Genomic DNA, 23,669 nt, shown 5'->3' with positions numbered 1-23,669 from the left:
GGAGCCGGGGGCATGCTAAGGCCTAAGTCAGGTTACTCCTGTCCCAAGCAGAGCCACAGCCTGGACGATGCCCCACGAGGCCTCACCCAATTTTGTTACTTAAGGATTTATTGTCTATCTCACTCCAAGGATCCTGGCGGGCACAAGGCGCTTGAAAAACATTTGTCGAATCTAGACCTCACAGCAGACCTGTCACACCAAGGCTACCATTCTCACTTTCAGACAGGAAATGGGGCTTCCAAGAGAGTAAATGGTTTGCTCAAGAGCACGCAGATCCCGAGTGGGAGAACTAGGCTTTGACTCAGCCCTGCTGACCTCAGAGCCTGGTGTCCAGCCGCTGAGTTCTCAGAAACTTGGGATTCTGAGAAAGAGGCCAGCCTCAGGAACCCCAAGAGCTCAGGCCTGAGGGGGTGGGAGTTTGGGAGACAAAGGCGGATGTCATCTGCCCAGGTCTGCAATGCAGGGGCTGGCCCAGGGTTGGCAGGGGGCCTCTGTCGTCCCTCCCTCCCTCCCCTTCACCCTCGGTTTCAGTTCCATCTGGTGACACAGCTTCCCTCCTTGCCCCAGCTCTACCCACACTCACACACCCTGGCTTCTACCCGAATCAAGGGAGATGCCCCAGCCTGGGTAAGTACCATCCTGGGACCATGTCACACCATTGGGAGTGGGAAGCCTGGACACATCTCTGCTGAGGCTCCTGAGGCTGTGGGCGCCAAGCCTCCCTGCCCCCTACAGGCCCCTGCCACATCGGGGGAACTGGGAGTGAGCAAAGGGCTCGGCATAGCCTCACTTCCCCTTTACTCTGCTCCCGCCCACAAGGCAGGAGGCCGGGGAACCCCTGAATCTGGGGGCTGCTCTCTGCCCCGGAGTGCTGCCCTCCCTCCCTCCCTGTGCTGTCTCTGGCCCAGGGTGGCTCTTGGCTCAAGTTCTCCAGCTCAGGGGAAGGCAGGATTGGAGCCAGGCTGAGCCCCCGCACAGCCCCTCTCCCAGAAGCCCCACGCCAATGGTGGGAGCCCGGGAACGTCAGGCTTGGCTCTGATGTTTAGGGACGAGGGAATGAGGTTCAAGGACCTGTCTGAGGTTGCTTAGCTTGAACGCAGCACAGCTGATGCCAGCTCATGTGTCGCCCCTCCTTCTGCACACAGGGAGCCTCTGCTGGTTCTTGAAGTTCAGAGACTCTAAGTAAGTGTGGGGCCTCAGCTGAGCAAGGTGGACAGTGGGGGGCAGGGACAGGGTGCAGAATCCTAGGGTCTCATGGTCCCTCAGTGTGTGTGTGGGGGGCATTTGACAATAAAAGAAGGCTCTTCTTGGCTATTGCTCTGATACATTTTCTGGATCAACAGCAATATTTTTCTATTAAACATACTGACCTCCAGTGAGAAACGGTCCCATTTTGTGGGGTGCCACTTTCAATCAAATAACAGTTTCATTTTCAAAGAAATATAAAACAATCTACCCATCCACATTTTCCCCATCAATATATTTTAAATTTTAAAAATGTGTAGTGAAATACTCAGCAGATACAAATAACAAAATATTTATATATAGTAATATATGGGCCACAAAGGAGGGGAGGAGGGGGAGATACAGGAGAGATGAAAAAAGACAACGCACGAGCGTCTTTTCACTCTTCAAAGGTAAAGATCAACCCACGAGAGGGAGAGGAAGGTCAAAGTTCTGATTCATCAGCTAATACTACTGTATGTATTAAAAATACAAGGCTCTAAACTTTGAAGGGTACATAGTGTTATCTAGAACTTACATGTTTTATTTGCTATCTAAAATTAAACAACTGTCTTGGAGATTTTCTTCATTTAAAATATTTTTAATGAAAAATAACTATAGAAAACAAACAATGAAAAGACAGGAGGAGTCCCTGAGTAAGCTGATTCCAGTGGAAATCACACATTAAAGTCACAGGAAACCAATTGTCCTAGGAGGGGAAGTCAAGGCAGACTCTCCAGGGAAGGTGATGCAGATACAGAAAATTTGAAGAGCAGGAGTTACCAAGCAAGAATCTTCCAGGAGAGGTAACAGGTCATGTGAAGGAGGAGGCCGGCAAGCAAGGCCCCCTTTATGGAACCGAAAGCGTTGAAAACGACAGGTGGACAGCCAAGGTAGCTGCGAGGGAGAGAAGAGGTCAGACTGGCGACCACGTCCCGACCCTAGGAGGATTGGAAGGCGACCCTAGAGGGGAGCTGGGGCGAAGCGGGTGAGGGGGTGAGGATGAGAAAGGCACAGAGCGGTCCAGTGATCCCCGCAAGCACGTTGAGGACGGCGTGTCCGGGTCCTGGTGCCAGCGCCTGGGAGCTGGGGCTGGGGCCACCCTGGGAAGGTGTGCGGGCGGGCGCCCCGGGGGCCTGCGGCGATCGGCCACACCGTGCCCTCATGCGTGTCTCGGTGGATAGCTTGCGTGCAGCCGACCTGGAGCTCCTGTGGGGCGCAGGGCTGGGGAAGCCCCCTGGCCCCACTGAGCCCTGCATTGGGGGGTTGTGGGGTTGTCGAACGACTGTTTTACTGTTCCCGATTGCGGAAGGAACCCAGTGGCAGGTCCGGGGCACCGCGCTATCTGAGGCCCTGGGCTGGTGCTTTGCTCAGCCCGGGTCCGCGGTCGCCGGGTCAGTGCGGGGCCCCGGGGTGGGTCCGCGGGGCGGGGCGGGGCGCTGCAGGCTCGCGGAGCTCCGCAGCCGCGGCCCGGGGGCGTGGGTGGCAAGAGGCGGAAGTGCCGGGCGGCAGGCGGACGGGCGGGAGGCGCAGCTCCGGGAGAGCGCAGCTCGGCCCCGCCGCCCGGCCCGTGCTCCCGGGCGCAGCCACGCGGGCGCACCGCGGACAGGTAGGTCCCGGCCGCCGCGCGCCCCTCTCCGAGGAACGGTGCCCGGCTACTGCCTACTCCTGTCCCTGACCTAGACCGTGGCCTGCGCCCCCGGGGCACCTGCCGATGGCTGGCGGGGGACTAGGGCGGGGTCCGCGCCCAGCTTCGCCTGGCACCTGAGCTTGAGGATGGGGAGCGCCCGGGCAGTCTGGTGTGGGCCACCGAGGGGCGAGGCCCCATCCCCCCTTTCGGTGTGCTCTCCATCCCTCTTTCCCAGCCACCCTCACCCTTTGGGTAAGAAAAAGAGCTTCAAGGCTTTCGTCCCCCCAGGACGTTAAGGCCAATGGCAGAGATTAGTGGGAAGATGGTGCCAACCAGGGGCGCCGTCTTTGACTCGCGCACGGCCCAGAACCCTAGACGCTGGTCCTTCTAACAGTGCAGGATCCGGACGCAACACTGCTTGGGCTGGTTTCTTTAGGTCCTGTCCCTGAACTTAAGAACGAAACAACGAAGAGTCAGAGGTGCAGGGAAAGCGAGACCGGTGCGGCCGCGGTGCGGGGGAGGACGCAGAGAGGACGGGCGCAGCCGGGTCTCCCGAACCTCGAGAGGTGCGGGAGCGGTGCCGGGAGCGAGGGTGGATGTGGGGGACTTTTCTGGCCTCGCGGCCACCCTGGGCCCAGCAGGCCGGGGCAGCTGGGGGCGCCACCAGCTGGAGGAGCGGGCCAGAGGCAGACCCTGAGCCAGCGCCCCAGGGTGGCTCCGCGGCCGGCCCGGAGGAGCGGGTTGGGTGCCCGGGGCGAGCCTGCGGGAGGGGCCGCGAGGGCCAGCCCAGGGCGGGGATCAGGGAGCAGGACCAGAAAGGACAGGGGCTGGGCCGATGGAGGAAGCTGGTGGCCCTAAGGAGGGGCCGCCCCGGCCAGAGGCAGAGTCCAGCGCCCCCTTAGCTGAGGGGCTCCTGGCAGGAGTCCAGGCGGCCTGGGAAAGCACCTGCCCAGCTGAAGGCCCTGCTTTGGGGATTCCCCCCTGTGCCCCGGCCTTCCCCAGCCTGCCCCTGGGAGGAAGGCGAGAGAGGCTTCTTGCTGCCCCTTGCTGCCGCCCCTGCTGCCCCGGAGCCTCAGCCTGTCCCGACCAGGAGGGTGCAGGGCGCAGGGTGTGGTCAGCTCACTGGAGGGGGTGGATTTAGGGTCAGGCCTGGTGCAGGGAACCCCTTGCCCTCTCCCTGAGCTGGTGTGGGGTTTGCAGGGAGACATGTGACCCAGAGGAACCTGGAGGTGGTGGCAGGGGGCCTGCTGCTCAGCCCCTCCTCCTAGGACTGCTGTGGAGCTTCCTCCCCAGGGGCTCCCTGGTGCCCGCAGGGTTGTGGCTGCTCAGGGGCCTGTCCCCTGGGACCTCAGCATGCCCTGGGGGCAGCTGTGGGCTCTCCTGACCCCAGCAGGGGTTCCAGGGCTACCCTTCTGAATGCCTCATTGCCTGACCTGCTTGTCCTCAGGTCCTCAGCAACCCACACCCCTTTTGGCTTTTGGTGGGAATTGCTGGAGGACCTGTTGGTGTTCCCCACTTTCCAGGGCTCAAGTCCATAAACCTGGGTCTGGGCTGCGTATGTTTCACCCCAAGCCCCAGAGCCCTGAGAATGCAGACCTGTTCAGACACTGAAATGCATTTGGATGGTCTGAAGCAGCTCTAAGCCCTTCTCTAGGCAGGAAGAAGCTTCTAGGGCAATGGATGCTGCTTAGGGTAAGGCTCTTGTGGACCTGGTTGCAGGCAAAAACCCCTTGAGGCGGAGACCCTTCTGTGGCATGGTGGACAGATGGTCCCTCAGCCTGGCTAGGCTTCTCCATACCCCTCCCTAAGAGTTCAAGGCTGCAGTGAGCTGTGATCGCACCACTGCACTCCAGCCCGGGCAACAGAGTGAGACTCTCTCTAAAATAATAATAATAAGAAGAAATAAAATAAAAATAAAAACCTTGCTCTGTATTAAAGAGCAGTCTTGGGCCAGACTGTGGGACTCACCTGAGTCCTTGTCCCAGGCATCAGAGGGCAGAGGGCCTTTCTGATCTCCCCGCTGTACCACCCCGCCCCAGCTGCAGCCTCACCATGCATGCGGGGGTCATTGGGAAAGCTCACCCCTCGCTACATGTGGACAGACCTTCCTCCCATCCACCCTAACTCAGCCAGAGTTACCTGGTGCTGGTGACCAGCACCCCTCCATTCTAGGACCAGGCCTCTCAGAGGGCTACAGACACAAATACAGGTGGGTGAGGCTGCCCAGTGCTGCCAACCACACCGGATGCACAAGGGCTGCCAGCAGGCTTGGGGGTCGGGGAATGGCCATGGGGTGAGAGATTGAGAATTTGGCCTTGGGGACCCACTTGTGAATTTTCTCTACGTCCCCTCCCTCACTCAGAGTGAGTCAGGTTTCTGCGTTGTCCAGTCTGGCCACTTTCATTTCCCCTAGGGGTGGGTGGAGGCGAGGGCAAAAAGAGGAACTGAGCCCCCAGTCTTCTGAGGCCAGGGGGCAAGGCTGAAGCTTTCCACCTTTCCTGTCCCAGCCTCTGGGCCAGGCAGGGGCTGGCCTTACCCTTCCCGGGCCCTGGCAGCTGAGGTGGGCACTGCTGAGAGGCCTGCAGGCGGAGAGTCTAGCAGTGCGGAGGTGGCGCCAGACAGGTAGCAACCCAAATAGGTACAGGGCAGGGAATTTCTGGGGAAACTGAGGCTCCAAGCTGCAAGGCCCAACCAGGCCTGGAAAGACAGAGGCGTTCAGCTCAACCCTCTGTTCCTTACTTGCGGAGCGACAGATTTCTCTGGGAGAGCTGTGTCATAGGATGGCTCAGTCCTTCCTGTCTGACTCTGGGCTCTCAAGGGCCATGGGCTTGAGCAAGGGGAGAGGAGGGACTGCCTGGGAGTGGAGAGGGACTGAGGGGAGGTTTCAGTTCTGGGCTGGCAAGGGGGTTTGGCAGGTGGAGGGGAGGAGGCTCCACCGTTAGCCTGACTCCAGAGAGGCAGCCACGGTGGCTCCAGGGCGGAGGGCTCTCCCGTCGTGGGTAGGCAGACCTGGCCTCTGTTTCCTGCAGCTGTGTGCAGCGCAAGCCCTGGCGGTCATCAGGGCCCCCCTAAGAGCTGCATGGATGTGTGTCCAGTAGGAGGAGAAGGGGGAGGACCAAGAATCTAGGAAAAGGATGGCCCTACAGTGGTGACATCTGAGTTTGGTGGCCACTGTCCTTGCTGGAGGCAGGTTGAGTTGGTTGGTGGGATTTCTCTAAAGATGTTGAGGCTTTCCCCCAGAAGGAAAGTGAGGAAGAAACGAAGCTCTGAGAACTGGGTATGGAAACTGCCCCCTTTCCCACGCTCTGCTTTGTCTAAGGCCAGGTTTCCTGGAAGCCCGAGACAGGATTCTTGTTGGGGACATTTTCAGAGGGTCTTTCAGTGGATGGAGGTGAGAAAATCAGGGCAGGGAAACAATGAGGCAGGGATGTGGACTCGGCTGGAGGTGGGCTGCAGCCTGGTCCCACGGGAGCATGCGGTGCACCAGGTAGCCCGCCTTGAGGCAAGAGAGCCAGGCTTTGTCCCCAGGTGTCAGGCAGGCACTGGCTATGGGCTGCCCCCCCCATCCCCCCCCGCCAGTGAGCAGCTGAGGGCAGTTCTCCGGCAAAGGGGCCGCTTGGTGCCATTAGCAGCTGAGAATGGACGCCTCTGCCTGGCAGAGGGGGCCTGGGAGGGTGCCCACAGCGTCCAATATGGCGTCACTCAGCTCCTTCCCTTCCCCCAAACACGAAATTCAGTCAACCCACAACAGGAAAGCCCATGGTTGGAAAAGAGAATTGGTCTTGAACACCTGGACGGAATAGAGAGACCGTCCCTCACGGCCCGAGGCTTGCCACCCTGAGCACCCCTGCCCACCTGGGGCCTCGCAGCTGCTCAGGCCCCTCTTGCTTTCTCCCGCAGAGCCCCGCCATGAACCAGCCCGTCCCCGGGGCCCCCGCTCCGCCCCGCCGCGTGCGGCTGAAGCCCTGGCTGGTGGCCCAGGTGAACAGCTGCCAGTACCCAGGGCTTCAGTGGGTCAATGGGGAAAAGAAATTCTTCTACATCCCCTGGAGACATGCCACGAGGCACGGCCCCAGCCAGGACGGGGATAACACCATCTTCAAGGTAAGCCCAGGGCAGGGGGTGAGCCTGCACCTCTGAGGCACCTGCTCCCCAGAAGAGGAATACACACACACACAGCCCACACATCCACACACACACCCCACTCGTTCACACACCCCTCATACACACGCATCTCCTCAAGGCTGGCCACTCTCCCAGCTACCTTGCTGCAGGTGACGCCAGGCCTGGACTAAGGGGATGCAGATGTAGCCATAGGATACACCTTTTTTAACCTGTACCCCAGAGCAAGGTGGGAACTGAGGGTCCCCGGGAGACCTTCCTGCACCTCCTCCTACAGACTGCTTGTTCTTGTCTCACCCCATCACACATGAGGACATGTTTAGTGTACACATCTGCTAAAAGAATTCACCTATGATCTTTTTAAATTGTTTTTTTAATTGACATAATTGTACATATTTATGGGGTACATAAGGATATTTGGGGGGTTTGTTTTTGTTTTTAGAGATGGGGGGTCTCACTATGTTGCCTGGGCTGGACTTGAACTCCTGGGCTCAAGCGATCCTGCTGCCTTGGCCTCCTGAGTAGCTAAGATTACAGGCGTGAGCCACCGTGCCCTCACCTGTAATCTTAATGCTAGGAGGTACCTAGTGTAATAGTTTTTGCTCATATTTTCAGTTTTCCGTGTGTGTGTATGAAACGCAAAATTGGAATCAAGCCATCTTTCTGTTTTATAACCTACATTTTTTCACCCAATGTCAGGACCAGCTTTCCTTTCCAACACACGTCTGCTTCACTTTTGGTGACAATGGAAAGTTCCACTGAAGGGTTTAGCACAATTTGGTCACTTGGTCTCATTTTTTGGACACTTCAGGTTGCTTTTAAAACCTGAAGTTAAAAACCACATTGCTACGTAGACTCTCTGAACCCTTACCCTTTATTCATCCTAAATTATTTCTCTGGGGTGATTTCCTAGACTTAAAAATTGCTGGATCAAAGACAATGCTTACTTTTTAAACTTTAGATACATATTTTCTTAGACTTTATACTTGATCTTCAGCTTTTCAAAGTTCTTTTCCTAATCCGTCTTATTTTTGTATAGGTAATTCAGTCACACAACTCAAAATTACAAAGGCATAAAATAGTTTACAGCCAAATCTCTCCCTCCCATCCCTGTGCCCACCCCCCGCACCAGAGGCACTGGTGTTACCATTTCCTGGCTCATTCTTCCCCAGAGATTTCTGTGCATGTGCAGGCTAATATCACCTATTCTTTCCCTCACTATTCACAACACTGGTAGATGCACACATATCCTTCTGCACTTAATATTTCTGGGAGATTGCTGTACGCCAGTTATTTATGTAAAAAGTTCCCTCTTCTTTTCTTGGGTGCTGCCCAGAGCTCCATACTATGGGTTGGCCATAATTTAACCAGCCCCTCCCTGATGGACATTGCACTGGGTATTTGGGTCATTTTGCTTTCATAAATAGTGCTGCGGTAAATATCCTTGTACATGCAAAATTTTGTGCGGGTGCTTCTATACTCTGTAGGATAAATTCATAAAAGTGGAATTGCTGAGTTTAAGGGTAGAGACATTGGTAACCCTGGCCTCATCAAGTTGCCATCCAAAATAATACCAGCAGCTGGAGTGTACCGAGCTGTCCCATGTGCAGGCACCGCTCTGACTGCTGTATGCACATCAACACCTTGAGTCTTTGCTGCAGCCCTTCGGGGTGGGCACTGTGAGGAGGAGACCAGGTGAAGTGACATGGCCAGGCACAGGGCTGGTAGGGGGTGCATTCCAGATTCAAACCCAGCCTGTCCCATCTGCCACGTTACATTGTCCTCCTTAGAGATTGCACCGGTTTACCCTCCCGCAGCAGGGAATGTGGATGCATCTCACAGCACCTACATTTCTCAGAGCTTCTTGGCACCCTGAGAGTGAGGGCAGGACTGCAGCACCCCACGCTGCAGATGAGACCTTCGGCTCAACTTGTCCCAGCCTGTGGCTGAAGTTCTCCCCACACAGCGGCAGCTCCTAGGGGACAGGAGGTGGCTGGGGCTGGGGCCAGGGAGAGGTTTTCTGTGGCCAGCTGTCCTCTCTTCCTGCCCCAGGCCTGGGCCAAGGAGACGGGAAAGTACACCGAAGGGGTGGATGAGGCCGATCCGGCCAAGTGGAAGGCCAACCTGCGCTGTGCCCTTAACAAGAGCCGCGACTTCCGCCTCTACTATGATGGGCCCCGGGACATGCCACCCCAGCCCTACAAGATCTACGAGGTCTGCTCCAATGGCCCCGCTCCCGCAGGTATCAGGCCCCAGGAAGCTGTGTGAGGTCCCAGCCCCCAGCCATGACCTCTCGCGGCAGGCAGGCCCAGGGCCCCTCCAGTGGGCAGTGGTCTAGGACACACTGCCTGGGTCATGGGTGGGTCAAGACTCACTTGGCATGGGATCAGGGACCCGGGTCCTTCCTCCTCACCACCAACTCCTGGTGGCTGTGCCCTTCACCTTTGTCCCGTGTTTGGGCAGTTTTGGAGAGGGCAGAAGCCGCAGCAGGAGTCCCGGGTAGCCTTGCTTCTCCTCTGCTGTTAACTCCTTTCCTGTCCTGCTCTTGTCTCCGCTGTGCAGAGTCCCAGCCTACTGACGATTACGCTGTTGGAGCAGGAGAGGAGGAGGAGGAGGAAGAGGAAGAGGTGAGTGTGGGGCAGGGAAGTGGGGAGGGGGCATTTTTCCCAGTGTCTGCCTACACCTTGGGGGGTCCTGGGCAGGGGCTCTCCGCAGCCCACTTCCCTGCTGCCCTCTCTGGGATTCTGAAGGGTAGGAACAAAGTCCCCTCCTACACTTCCCTGGAGGTTTGTTGCTACCCAGCGTGCTCACTGGCCGACCCTCACTGCAGTGAGGACCTGGCGGTTTTACTGCCTACGGAGGGTGAATGCAGAAATTGGGGCACTGAGAGCGTTTATCATCTGCCTGGCATGGCCGAGCTGGGACTGGAGGCAGGGTCTGGCCTTGGCTAAGCCGAAGGCTGGGGGAATTGCTTTGTGGTTCTTGTGTATTATTTCCCCAGTATCGTATCAATTTAATCACCGGGCATGGTGGCTCATGCCTGTAATCCTTTGGGAGGCAAAGGTGGGAAGATCGTTTGAGGCCAGGAGTTCAAGACCAGCTGGGGCAACACAGCAAGATCCCGTCTCTAAGAAAATAAAATAATAATTAGCCAGGTGTGGTGGCATGTGCCTGTAGCCCTACCTACTGGGGAGGCTGAGGCAGGAGGGTCGCTTAAACCCAGAAGTTGGAAGTCACAGTGAGCTATGAAGATGCCACCACGGTCCAGCCTGGGCAACAGAGCAAGACCCTGTCTCAAAAAAATAAAAATAAAATAAAAAAATAAATAAATAAATAAAAATAACCTGCTCTCCCTTCTCCCTCTCTGATCTCTTCCCTCCTCTTTTCTTCAGCTTCAGAGGATGTTACCAAACCTGAGCATCACAGGTGGGGCTGGAGGTGGTGTGGTTGGGGGTCTGGTATACGAGAAACTACAGGTACCACAGGTACCTGGGAGGGCGGCGGCAGGGAGGCTAGGGGAAGGCCCAGGGCTGGGAGTAGGCGGGCTTGGGAGGCAGTTCCTAGAGTGGCTTCAAGAGCTGTGTACCCCGGCCCTCTGCAGAAGCAGTGCCGCCTGGCCCTACCATGGCCCCCTATTCTTTACCTAAAGAGGATGTCAAGTGGCCACCTACCCTGCAGCTGCCTGTAGTGACAGGTCCCCCTGCTCCGGACCCCAGGCACCTGGCCCCTCCTCCTGGTGTCCCCGCTGGCTTCAGGGAGCTCCTGCCGAGCATGGAGCCTGGGCCCCTGGCTGCCAGCCTGCCCCCTGCAAGCGAACAGCTCCTGCCCGACCTGCTGATCAGCCCCCACATGCTGCCACGTAAGGACCCAGCAGCTGGGCAGGGGCTTTGGGGAGGGTGGAGGATGCCAGTCCCCCTTGGGTGGGGGAGAAAGTGGGAGAACTGCCAGGGCTGGGTCTGGCCGGTGGGCTGCAGGATGGGGAGGCATGGGGCTCACACAATCCCTGGCCTGCAGTGACCGACCTGGAGATCAAGTTCCAGTATCGGGGACGGCCACCCCAGGCCGTGATCATCAGCAACCCGCATGGCTGCCGACTGTTCTACAGCCAGCTGGAGGCCACCCAGGAACAGGTGGAACTCTTTGGCCCGGTGAGCCTGGAGCAAGTGCGTTTTCCGAGCCCCGAGGACATCCCCAGCGACAAGCAGCGCTTCTACACAAACCAGCTGCTGGATGTCCTGGACCGAGGGCTCATCCTCCAGCTTCAGGGCCAGGACCTATATGCCATCCGCCTGTGCCAGTGCAAGGTGTTCTGGAGCGGGCCCTGCGCCTCAGCCCATGGCTTGCGCCCCAACCCCATCCAGCGGGAAGTCAAGACCAAGCTCTTCAGCCTGGAGCATTTTCTCAATGGTGAGGGGCCCGGCTGTGATCCTCCTGGCCTCTTCTCACCCAGGGGCACAGTTCTAGCCTCTGACTAGGGATCTTGATCTTGATGCAGAGCTCATCCTGTTCCAGAAAGGCCAGACCAACACCCCACCACCCTTCGAGATCTTCTTCTGCTTTGGGGAGGAGTGGCCTGACCCCAAACCTCGAGAGAAGAAGCTGATTACTGTACAGGTACATCTCCCACCCCTTATGCCAGCTCTGCCTTGGCTCAACTGTGGGGAATCTTGGGGCTAGGCCCTTGCCCCAGGGCGGAGGCTCAGGGCTCTCTGGGCAGCTGGAACTTGGCTGCCAGAGACAGTCAAGGCCCAGGGCTAGAGAATGCAGTCTACCACCTGCCCCTGGTGGGGGCCTGCATGCACCCTGCAGCTGGCAGCCCTGCCATGGGTCTCCCTGTCCTGTCTCCTCTTTGCCTCCCAGGTGGTGCCCGTAGCAGCTCGGATGCTGCTGGAGATGTTCTCAGGGGAGCTCTCTTGGTCGGCTGATAGCATCCGGCTACAGATCTCAAACCCAGACCTCAAAGACCGCATGGTGGAGCAGTTCAAGGAGCTCCATCACATCTGGCAGTCCCAGCAGCGGTTGCAGCCTGTGGCCCAGGCCCCTCCTGTGGCAGGCCTTGGTGCTGGCCAGGGGCCCTGGCCCATGCACCCAGTTGGCATGCAGTAACAAGCTGCAGATGGTGGCTGGCCCGGGCTTCCTGGGTGGCTGTGCAGACTGATAAGGAAGTGTGATGGCCCCGGTAGGCACCTGGTGGCTGTGGCGTCCTACCTTTGGGTTTCCTGGAAGTGGACTTGGGCGGTGAAGGAGAGGAAAGAGAGGCCTGAGACCCATGTTCTCCTTCCTGGGCTTGCCTCTCCTGGGCTCGCTCTGGTCTGGTCTGCCAGGCTCTGGAGAAACTCAGCCTGCAGGGAACCCTGGGACCTAGTGGTACAGGAGGAATTCCCCCAGGGTGGCCCACTCTTGTGGCTGCCCCATTTCATTTGGCAACAAGAGCCAAGGAGTGTTGTGGGCTGGGTCCCCCCAGCAGGGCCTCTGCAGCGCATGGGCCTGACTTTGGGGTTCCCTGGCTTCAGCCTCAGTTCATCTTCCTCCCTCCTGAGACAGATATGAACACAAAGGTATCATATCAGATACTTAAGGCTGGCAGCTACCCCACATCTTGAGAGTCCAAGAACATGGGGTAGAAAGAATTTTATGTATTTTTGGATTAATAAATTGTTAAAAACAGACTCAGCTGTTTCTTTACTTTTTCCAGTACCAGTTGCTGTTTCCAGTACCAGACCCTATTTCGGATGCCAGGTGGCCCTCTCCCCGGTAGCGCCCGCAGCTCAGGCACTGGCACAGGGAGGGCCTGCATTCCAGGCTGATGAGTCAGTCGCCTTCCTAAACCTCACCTGGCCGGCTTTGCTTTCCAGGAGGAAGCTAGCTGAAGCACAGGTGTGGAATATTAAATGTGTGCAGTCTAGAAACCTGTCAAAACCAATTTTCCCATAAGAAATGGTGTAAAAGGAAGGGCTAGTATTGCAGTTGTGTTTGGGACCATTATAATCTGTCATGCTCATGTATATTCATGTGCTATTAAACATATTAGGACAATGCATGCAAATGGTAGCTCACCTTTTGAATCTGGCTCATAGTCGTAATTTTATGGCCTGAGGAATTTGTTGTTATCTTTTTATTATGGATGATTTTAAACATTTGTGAAAATAGGGAGAATGCTATGAAATATGTAAACAAGTTTACAACTTCAGTGATTATCAACCTGCAGTCCGTCTTTCTCATTGACACTCTATCTCTACCCCTACCTGAGATGATTTTGAAGCAAATCCTGGGCAGAACATTTCATGTGTAAATATTCAGCATATCTCTGAAAGACAAGGGCAATCTAAAAATTAAAACCACAAAGTCAATGTGAAGAAATTAATTTTTATCAAATATTCAGTGTTCAAAAACTTAACTGGAAATTTTATTCCCTTTCAATTTAACTGAAAAAAATGCCAGTTTCCAATCGCATATTGTGTTACCATATTTTGTCTCCTGTATTTCCTATAAATTGTTACTTAGATCTAGATTGTAGAGGCTTGACTGGATTCAGGTTTTTGTTTTGACTACCTATTAATGGGTATTTGAGTTGTTTCTATCATTAGTTATTATAAATGAGGCATTGAATAAACAGGCTTGTGCATACTTTTTTATTTAGAGACAGGGTCTTGCTCAGTCTCCCAGGCTAGAGTGCAGTGGCCTGATCATATAGTTCCCTGTAACCTTGAATTCCTGGGACTTGTGCCTACTTTTTGTCCTTTCATATTTTTGCCAGCGTTATCTTTGGGATAGATCACTAGAAATGGGACTTTTGGGCCAAGGCATAAATAAGTATGTAATTCTGCTAGATATTGGTAAAACCCCTGCTATGTTTTGATGTTTGATCTCTCCAAACCTCATGTTGAAATCTGATCCCCAATGTTGGAGGCAGGGCCTAAGGGGAGGTATGCTGGTCATGGGGACAGATGTCTCATGAATAAATTAGTGCCCTCCCCCAAGGGAGAATTCTCACTCCATTAGTTTCCTAGAGAGCTGGTTGTTAAAAAGAGCCTGATACCTCCTTCCTTGCCTTTCTTCTCTCACTATGTGACCTTAGCTCCTTCCAGCTGCCCTCCTGCCTTCTGAGTGGACAGTAGCCTGACACCCTCACCGGATGCAGATGCCCAATCTTGAACTTTCCAGCCATCAGAATTGCGGGCCAAATAAACCTCTTTTCTTTACAAACTACCCAGCCTCACGTAACACTTTAGAGCAACACTAAACGGACTACAACAACCACATAAATGTACAAGAGTGTCTGGTCCCACAGCCTCACCAAGAGAGCATATTGTCACTGCTTGGATTTTTGGTGACTTGTGAGAAATAGTATCTCAGTGCCATTTCTCATTATGACCAAGGCTGAATAGCTTTTCATATGGTTAAGTGGCCTGTGCAGATATTTTTTTAAAAAGAAACAATTTTAGAATAGTTTTAGATTTACAGAAAAGTTGCCAATAGAGTTTCTGTATACCCCACACCCAGTTTCCTCACTTGTTAGCATCTTACAGGCACTATAGTACATTTGTGACAACTAACGAAACCATATGGATACACAATTATTAACTAGACTCCATACTTCATTTGGATTTCATTAGTATTTGTCTAATATCCTTTTCCTGTTCCAGGATCCCCTCCAAGATAACACATTACATTCACTCATCATGTCTCAGCCTCCTCTGGTCTGTGACAGTTTCTCAGACTTCTCTTGTTTTTGATGATCTTGATGGTTTTGAGAACTGGTCAGGTGTTTTTTAGAATGTCCGTCGATCTGGGTTTATCTGATGTGTTTCTCATGGTTTCAAATGGAAAACCACAAAGGTAAACTGTCATTCCCAGCACATCACATCAAAGGTACATACTGTGCACGTGATTTATCACTGTTGATGTTGACCTTGATCACTTGGCTCAGGTAGTGTTGGATAAGTTCCTCCACTCTAAAGTTACTCCCCCCACACCACGTTTCTATACTGTGCATACGTAAAGTTTCAGAATCATTAACCTGTACCCCCCTTAAGAAACTTTACCATACAGTACAGTGCTTAAGTACAGTTCCTTGCATCTTAAGTTTTCAATCATTTACAGAGGTTAGCACCTTTTCTCCCCACAGGCCTGTGCAAGTTGTTTCCTCTTGACATTGAAATTCATTGTCAACACTTTAAGACTAGATGTCACCTATCTGATTTCTAGCTTCTCTCAAAAAACTGGCAAATATGAGAACATTGTCACACATTCCCCAATGGCAATAATCAACTGGGACTTTAGATGGGGAATGTTCTCCCAGTTCAATACAGTCCTCTCCCAGCCGCTTCACTTCTTTAGTCTTCCAAACCATTGTCCCTGAAGGCAGACTTTGCAACCTTTGATGAATGGCGAGGCAGGATGACTCAGAGTAGGTGAATTATGTAAGCTTGGAAGGCCCATGTGTACTACGCCACCACTAGTAGACTAACTTCCCCAGTACTGGTGGTGGTTCAGTAGCTGACAAAAATATTCCTTGGGTTTCTACTTATTGATTTCTTAAAAATAAAATAAAATGAAAACAACAAAAAACCTGGCTGTCACTTCCTTTAGATACATTGTAGCAGCTAGTTGTGGATGAACACTAGCCAAAAGAAGTCACAAGACAAAACAAATTCCAGAGGTTAAGGCAGGACAGTGAATGCTGCAATTCACTGCTCCTGCGCCATGCTAGACTCCACTTGGTAGTGGCCTTTGACCTGTGCTCTAGTGACCTGTGCTGAAGTCTGATGCTCATGGCCCTGGGGATGATCACAGGGACCCAGTACTGTTTCTCCCTGTCCCTTCTTCCAAGCTCCTCCTTCCCACTAAGTTTATCCTTGCATCTAACTAAATATCCTCTTTGACTCCTTTTTATTCAGCTTTTCTTTGACTTAAAGAACCTATCCCTTTTTAGTCTTTGTAGAGCAGGAGAGGATATTGATGGCTTTTCCCATTTTTGCTGAAGGAGCATTTCTGGAAAGCAACTTTCTCATTTGCTGGTATCTATCTCAAAAAATCGGGCATAATTTGTTGCATAATCTTGTATTTTAAGGGTCTCTATATTTTGGCTTTCGTATTGTAAAATGATTCTTACACCAGGGCCACACAATGTAAACATTTACATTGAATTCATGAGGTGCTGATACCATTCAAAAGCGTAAGTTTCTTTACGCCTTATGTATACTACATTCGCATTTCTTTTTGGAAACAAGAGTCTCACTCTATTGCCCGGGCCAGAGTGCCGTGGCATCAGCCTAACTCACAGCAACCTCAAACTCCTGGGCTCAAGTGATCCTCTTGCTTCAGCCTCCTGAGTAGCTGGGACTATAGGAGCATGCCACCAAGCCCAGCTAATTTTTTCTATTTTTATTAGAGACGGGGTCTCACTCTTGCTCAGGCTGGTCTCAAACTCCTGACCCTCAAGTGATCCTCCTGCCTTGGCCTCCCAGAGTGGTAGGATTACAGGTGTGAGCCACCGTGCTCCATCCTCATTCTCAGTTATTGATCTTTATAATAATTCCCTTCAAACAGACACATAAAAATTATAAGTTATTGTTTTTCTAGTATAGCCTTGCTGGGAACAGCCCCAATGGGTGATTTGTGTTTCACAGACTCATGACCTAAATCGCTTGGCTAATCCAACCAGGGAGCAGACAATTCTGTGGGGAAATGACTTAGATAAGTTCAGGTGCATTTAATTTTCCTGTGCACATCCAAGAAAGACACTTATTCTACTTCTACCAGACAATGCCATGCAGGAACACAGCATCTACATTAGGGGACCTGATCCCAAACAGTTCCTTTTTAAAGTAAAATTTGGGTGGGTTTCCTTGCTATGCCAAAAGATAATAAGACTGATTCAGAATAGCCATTTCAAATAATCCATAAGTTTTACAGTAAGCAGTGAGGGTTTGACACCATTAACGAAATGGGATTCACTTTTCAGAACTATAGCTAAAAACTATGTTTTGGGCATTAACTATGATAATGCATTCCACAGGCTATTTTTCAGTGGTTAGGGAGGGTTTTAGTAAGCCTTCTACACATTTTTTTGGTTCCAGACACAACTTCCTGTGAAAAAAGCCAAATTTCTTAAATAGAGCAAAGTCAACTGGTTATTGCAAGAACCTATGCCTGGACAAGACTTCAGATTTTACTGTTTAGCCAGAACATGTGAGGGATAGCCGGGGTAATGTGCTGATCCCTGGAATCTGATAATCTCACTCTAAACACTCTTTCAAGTCCTTTTTTCTCCTTCTAATAATGACTCTTTAGAGAGTAAAACTCTGAGTCCTAATGATATTATGCTGAAAGGCTTGATTTTCACCAACTCCAAATATTGTTCTATAGCTTGAGGATTCAAGCTCAGTAGTGAAAAAGTTAAAGTGACTTGGCAAAGAAAAGGCAGATAAATGTTTTTCAACAATACTGCCAGATGTATTACATTAGAAAGCGGCTCTGCCGTCAGGGTTACAAGCTCAAAGCCCAATTGCCATGACATACTGTATGATCCAACTTAAGAAAATGCAAACTAATCTACAGTGCCAGAGAGCAGGCCAGTGGTGATGTGGGGATGGATGGGATGGGGAGTGGTGGTGGAGAGGGGTTACTTGGGGGCTCAAGGAAACTTTTGGTAATAAAGAGTATGGTCGCTTGACTGTGGTAATGGTTTCACGGTGCAGTGTATGTCAAAGCTTATCAAATGGTATAGCTTAAATATGTGCAGTTTACTGTATGTCAATTACACTTCAATAAAGCATTTATTTATTTTCATTTTTTGGGAGAGGGTCTGAATCTGTTGCCCAAGCTGGAGTGCAATGGCATCATCATAGCTGTTGCAGTGTCCAACTCCTGGGCTCCAGTGATCCTCCTGCCTCAGCCTCCTGAGTAGCTGAGACTATAGGCGCACAACACCACGCCTGGCTAATTTTTCTATTTTTTGTAGAGATGGGGTCTTGCTATGTTCTCAGGCTGAAAGCTTTAAAAAAAAAAAAAAAAAGACCAATAACTCTGTAGGTTAGGGAGCAGTCTACTTGGGTGGCCATGGTAGAAAAAATCATACCACTCTTTCGTTTGAGGAATGACCCACTCTTTCCCACTGAGGCTATATAAAAGGCTCAATTACAGCATGCTGAGTTTTAGGGTGAACTGGAAGAATAAAGAAGCAGAATGAGCCAGTTCCCTGAAGTATGAAGGGTCTGCAGCATTAGGGCAGGTGGCTGCCTTTTAAATTCTGTACCCAGATGCCTATCAGGTAACAATTAGCTAGTGCAGCTGTACCATTTCAGAGCTACAAGGTAGTGAATGAAAGAAAAAACAAAGAAACACTAATTAAATTTTTAAAAATTTATTGTCTTTTTTTTTTGTTGTTGTTGTTGCTGTTGACTTGTTCTTGAGATGGCTACAACACCAGACAGAACAGTGCCCTCGTATCTAACGGCTGCGCAGGGCTACACTCCTTCAAAACATTAAGATCTGTTTTGGGCTTCCCTCTTCAGCCTCACCCCTCAGGAAGTCAACTAGTCGCCACGCTTTTCAGTAAAACACAGTTAGCCCTGTAAACATTTTTGCCTCCATATTCCCACACCCCTCCCCCAATGTCTATGGGTGAACAATTCACTGAGGAAAAAAACCTTTAAAAAACTAAAACAAATTATACATTTATATCCTACCCCATACACCCCAATTTTGGCTCTTCTCTCCAAAGCGACGACAACCCAATGTGGATTGGAAGTGGATTTAGAGACTGAACAGGGTCAGGGTCAGATAAACACGGATTTGACACTCGAGGGCCCTGAGTATCACCGACATGACCATGATAGAAAGCAGAATAGGCTCCTTGCTTACTCCTTGTCTGAGTAACTCTAACGGTAGGAAGTAACAGTTGGAGAGGGTGGGAGAAGTTTCTACTCCCTTGCGTTAAAAAGAGTGGGGAAAGGGAAGTAAGGGGGGAAGAAAGAGAGGACAAAACAACAGAAACCCTAACAGATGATCTTGACCCTTTTCTTCCAATTGCAGCTATTTAATTCATTTGAATTTCCAAATTTTCCCTAAGTAAATGTTTTTAGTTTCACAGAAAGTCTGTACTTTTGTTTTTCTGTGTGCACACATGCGCATCAGCGTGTGTATGTGCATGTGTGTGTGCATGTGTCACTGGCTACCAGGCGAATGTTTCAGTTCTGTTTTCGGTTTAGTTTTCTTTCTTTCTTTTTTTATTTTCTTAAAATTATTTTTCCTTTTAGAAACAAGTTCACCAGGAAACCAGCTCCCCTCCCACCACGCTGGACAGGCCACAGCCATCGTTTTAAAACCGCGCTGATTTTCCCTCACACCCCAAAACAGGAACTCCTCAGGATGGCCTCAGAAGGCTGGAGTCTCTCCCTGTCTGGCGGGACACCCTGGTGGCGGTGAAGGCCCCTCTGCCACAACGGAGGTTTCTGATTGTGGGACACAGTCTGGTTTTTGTTTCCTTCCTGTCTTCTAATTAAAAAAGACATTCCTGACAAAAGAGATAAAATAGTCAATAACTGTGCTCCAGAAGATAGCGAGCATTTTATAAAATCAACCTCAAGGCAGAGGTTTCTATACTTCCTCAGGCACCTCATTCTGGACTCTGCTGTAAAAATTCAGTTAAAAAAAAAAAAAAAAGTTGGATTTCCTAACTTGTGCATTCAAGGAAGCTACTACTTTAATGAGATACCACCTGCAGTGTGTTTCCAACACTGAGTGTACTGTGGAGACAAGGGACAGATGACACGTGGGGAAAGAGTGAGCCAGCAGGTCCAAGCCTCTCATTCCAAACCAACCAGAAAAGCTCCACTCCAGTTTATTAAATATTTGGGCTTCATGTAATATTTTAATTTGAAGAAAGGCTTTGCCTACTAACAAAAGTTTAAAAACCACTGATATCACCAATATAGACTCTTATCAAAAGAATACTACATAATAAAGGTACTAAGTAGAGTGGTCAAAGTGAGGACTCTGGTACCAGATGTCTACACTTGAATTCTGGCTCCAATTATTGTGACATTAGGCAAATCGTTAAATATCTTTGAATCTCAATTTCCTCATTTGTAAAATGAGAATAATAGTAACTAACCCAGAGAACTATATGAGGATATCTTAGTTAATACATACAAAAGCACTTTGAAACTGGCACCCAAATTCCAATACTCAGTCCTTTCTTTCCTCAGCTAAGCTTCTCGTTTTGCTTCAGAATCAAGAGACAGGAAGCACATGGAGAAAGCTGATGGTCCGGAGCTAGCTAAAAATGCTACTCCTTTCCCATACAGGTTGAGCACCCCTAACCCAAATATCAAAAACCCAAAACTTTTTGAGTCCCGACACGACACCCAAAGGAAATGCTCATTGGAGGATTTTGGATTTTCAGACTAGGGATGCTCAGCTGATATGCATTCTGCAAATATTCCAAAATCTGAAATCCAAAACACTTCTGGTGTTTTCAGAAAAGGGATATTAAACCTGTACCTCCTGCACTGGTAAAACCTGGCATTTCAGCATTCAAACCATAAAAATGACCATATGCTCTTTGCTCATTATATCTGGAAGGTTAGTTTTAGGAAATTGATGCCATCTATCACAGTCAAATTTAGGTCAGCACTGTTTTCACCGAAGTAGCCAGGTTAAAAATATTTGCTTGTTACCATGTATGTACACTTAATATCCTAGAAGTGTCTCTAAGGCGAAGAGGGAAGGAATTTTTTTGATGCATTCTGCAATAGTTCCTTTCTTATGGAGGTGAAAACGGGCATCCAAAAGACAATGATAATTATCTGGATGCACTGGCCACCAAAATATCAGGGCCCTGTGTAACCTAGCTGTTGAGCAATTAGATTTTTAGTCCTTCCATTAACTCTAGCTATAGGCCTAGTCTCATGATGGGCCACTATAACCCATCCCCATCCCCAAGCATCCCTGATAGTTCTAGGAAAAGATAGGAACTACACGCCACTCACCTGGGTGACAGGCACAGTGCAGGAGTGTGAGCTATCGAAACAATCTGGTGAAGTCTCGCAAGGCCCAGCAAACTTGCTTACATTCCTCAGCACTAGAAAAGAAAAGGTAGGTTGTTCCTTGACTGAGGAGAAAGATACAATATACTAAAAAACAACTGCAACACTGCCACACTGTCCCAACTCTGCTAGGAGCTCTCTCCATCGTCTCTTGATCTTGCTTCAGATCTTTCTGTAACTCAGGGTAAAAACTAACTATGACATCTGAGAACAATTATAAGCTTAGTGGTCCTTTAAGAGTGAACTCTGGACAAACTACCAGGGTTTAAACCCTGGCTCCACTGTGTCCTTGGGCAAGTTACCAACCTTTGCCTCAGTTTCCTCATCTATTATCTACCTCATAATGTTGTTGTGAGGATTAAATTTGTCCATGTGGAAAATGTCTGCAATAACAGAGTATACAAAACAGTATTCAATAAACGCAGGCTGCTACTACAATACTTGGTTGAAGCCCCTGACATAAATACAAAGAAGCCAGAATCCTTAAGGAAAAAAGCAATCTATGGCTCTAATAATTTTAACTTTATGAGCTGAGCTAACTTAGGTACTCTGGTTTCCTCATTTTCTTCCAAAGGCAAATTTTGTTTACAAGGCCCAGTCCAGCAACTAAGTCTATCAGTCATCAATTTTCTAGTTGAACAGGGTTGCCTCCTGAGGGAGGAGGAAGGGATAAGGCACATAAAAAGGGAGGAGGAGGAAGCAGGACCTTGTCCTCAAACACTGAGATAACTAGTTGGTATGAATAGCCCAATATTCATCTGACCCTGTTTTTTTCAAAAGGTCCCCTCTTTGTCCAAAACTGTCACCAAGAAACAGTTGATGCCAACTCATTCTTTTGTATCTGTCTTCATAATAGGTTTGCTAAATGAATATGAGGCTAAGCTAAAGCAGCGGAAAAGGAAGCACTCACTTCTGAATATGCTCATCCTTGTAGCCCTTTCCCTGGGTCAGAAAACTCAGGGACCAGGGCCTACAGCCTATGATTAATGTAGAAGAAAACTTGCTTTCCATCTTGTAATGGTTAAATACCAGGGGAAGGAACTGCTATAAGTGATCCAACAGAAACAGATCTGAGCTATCCCCCTTAGATGCCTATATCCCAATTTCCCCACCTATTCACTATAAGGTCTGAAACATCATTAAGGACTTTGATTTAGACCCCATGACTGCATCAAACAGAACATTCTAGAAACTGTCTTCTAGTCTTTCTCCATCCTAAAAATGTAATGAAAATGAGAAAAATCTTCTGGTTTTATCAGAGTTTACTTAGGAAAGTGCTAGAGGCTCAAGACTCTTTTGCTATCCTAATGTTGTAACAAGCTATAAAATTTCACCTTTCTTTAACCAGAGACCTTCCATCTTGAAAAGAAATGGTAAGTCCAACCTTATCCTCTTTTGTAGCACAGAAGAAAATGTATTTAAACCAAAATGCAAGTACAGGAGAACTGTAGCGAGACAGGGTAAAATGAGGGATGGGCCACGGTGTCTAGAATCAGCTCAGCTTCTGCTCCCAACCCTATCTGCAACTGCTCTGGTGTCAACAGTATCAGCCAAATGTTTAACTTCAGTGTCCTTTGTGGGTAAGACCAAAGAAATGGATCAAAAAGCTACTTGGATGCTAGAAGTCACGTGCTGCATAATGATGTTTTGGTTAACAATGGACTGCATATATGCTAGTGGTCCTATAAGATTAATGGAGCTGAAAAATTCCTATGGCCTAGTGATGTCGTAACCATTGTAACATCATAGTGTAATGGTGATGCTGGTATAAACAAACCCACCGGGCTGCCAGCTGCATAATAATAAATGACATGTTACTTACTGGTTTGTGTAATTATTATACTATACTTTCTATCATTAGAGTGTACTCCTTCTACTCATTAAAAAAATAAGTTAATGTAAAACAGCCTCAGACAGATCCTTCAGGAGGTATTCCAGAAGAAGTCCTTGTTATTAGAGGAGATGGCAGCTCCATGCATGTTATTGTCCCTGAAGACCTTCCAGTGGGACAAGATATGGAGGCGGGAGACATTGACACTGATGATCCTGACCCTGTGTAGGCCTACGCTAATGTGTGTTTATGTCTTGTCTTTGAACAAAAAAGTTTAAAAACAAACAAACAAAAAAACAAACAAAAGAGAAAATTGTAAGAATAGAAAAAAACTTATAGAACAATAATATAAAGATAGAAAATTGTTTTATAAACTGCACAGTTTCTTTATGTTTTAAACTAGGTGTTAATACAGAAGAATCCAAAATTTAAAGAAAAATTTTTTTTATAAACTTAGTGTAGCCTAAGTGTACAGTGTTTATAAAGTGCACAGTGGTGTACAGGAATGTCCAAGGCCTTCACATTCACTCACCACTCACTGACTCACCCAAAGCAACTTCCAGTCCTGCAAGCTCCATTCATGGTAAGTGCCCTCTATAGGTGTGCCATGTTTTATCTTTTATATCATAGTTTTACTATACCTTTTCTATGTTTAGATGCACAAATACTTACCACACTGTGTTACAACTGCCTACAGTATTTAGTACAGTAACCTGCTATACAGGTTTGTAGTCTAGGAGCAGTGGGACATACCCACTGCTAGCCTAGGCGTGCAACAGGTTAGCCTATCTAGCTAAGTGTGTGTAAG

At 49.7% G+C, this 23,669-nt stretch overlaps 2 protein-coding genes across 7 annotated transcripts in view; one reads left to right on the top strand and one right to left on the bottom strand.

Moving 5' to 3' along the window:
• The first annotated feature begins 568 nt into the window (after window positions 1–568).
• IRF5 (interferon regulatory factor 5) lies at window positions 569–12,645 on the top strand. 5 transcript variants are annotated; one of them, XM_045564172.1, is made up of 10 exons: window positions 2,749–2,833; window positions 3,291–3,420; window positions 6,755–6,958; window positions 9,029–9,218; window positions 9,539–9,603; window positions 10,369–10,402; window positions 10,578–10,835; window positions 10,991–11,383; window positions 11,472–11,590; window positions 11,837–12,645. In XM_045564172.1, exons 3-10 carry the CDS (start codon window positions 6,764–6,766, stop codon window positions 12,080–12,082), a joined length of 1,500 nt encoding a protein of 499 aa, XP_045420128.1. In that variant the 5' UTR covers window positions 2,749–2,833; window positions 3,291–3,420; window positions 6,755–6,763; the 3' UTR covers window positions 12,083–12,645. The 5 variants fall into 5 exon arrangements, with proteins under 5 accessions (XP_045420129.1, XP_045420130.1, XP_045420127.1 ...); XM_045564173.1 differs by lacking the exons at window positions 2,749–2,833; window positions 3,291–3,420 and adding an exon at window positions 569–627; XM_045564174.1 differs by lacking the exon at window positions 3,291–3,420 and having other exon boundaries at window positions 2,748–2,833; window positions 10,626–10,835.
• A 5,683-nt stretch (window positions 12,646–18,328) lies between these two features.
• The window catches only part of TNPO3 (transportin 3), a 79,451-nt gene continuing 74,110 nt past the window's right edge, over window positions 18,329–23,669 (bottom strand). For both annotated transcript variants that reach the window (XM_045564169.1, XM_045564170.1), the window contains exons 22-23: window positions 20,974–21,065; window positions 18,329–19,496 (exon numbers count right to left, since the gene is read on the bottom strand). In XM_045564169.1, the coding sequence (XP_045420125.1) occupies window positions 21,005–21,065 (61 nt within the window). In that variant the 3' untranslated portion in view covers window positions 18,329–19,496; window positions 20,974–21,004. The remainder of the gene's footprint in view (window positions 19,497–20,973; window positions 21,066–23,669) is intronic.

The sequence above is a fragment of the Lemur catta genome, chromosome 11, assembly GCF_020740605.2.
Source record: "Lemur catta isolate mLemCat1 chromosome 11, mLemCat1.pri, whole genome shotgun sequence".
NCBI classification, from domain to species: Eukaryota; Metazoa; Chordata; class Mammalia; order Primates; family Lemuridae; genus Lemur; species Lemur catta.
This window is presented reverse-complemented; position numbering and strand designations above follow the sequence as displayed.

Coding starts and splice junctions, on each gene's coding strand:
- IRF5 (XM_045564173.1), top strand. CDS start 6,764: ATGAACCAGCCCGTCCCCGGGGCCCCCGCTCCGCCCCGCCGCGTGCGG. Junction 9,604..10,368: donor AGGAGGAGGAAGAGGAAGAG/GTGAGTGTGGGG, acceptor TCTTTTCTTCAG/CTTCAGAGGATGTTACCAAA. Junction 11,384..11,471: donor CCTGGAGCATTTTCTCAATG/GTGAGGGGCCCG, acceptor ATCTTGATGCAG/AGCTCATCCTGTTCCAGAAA.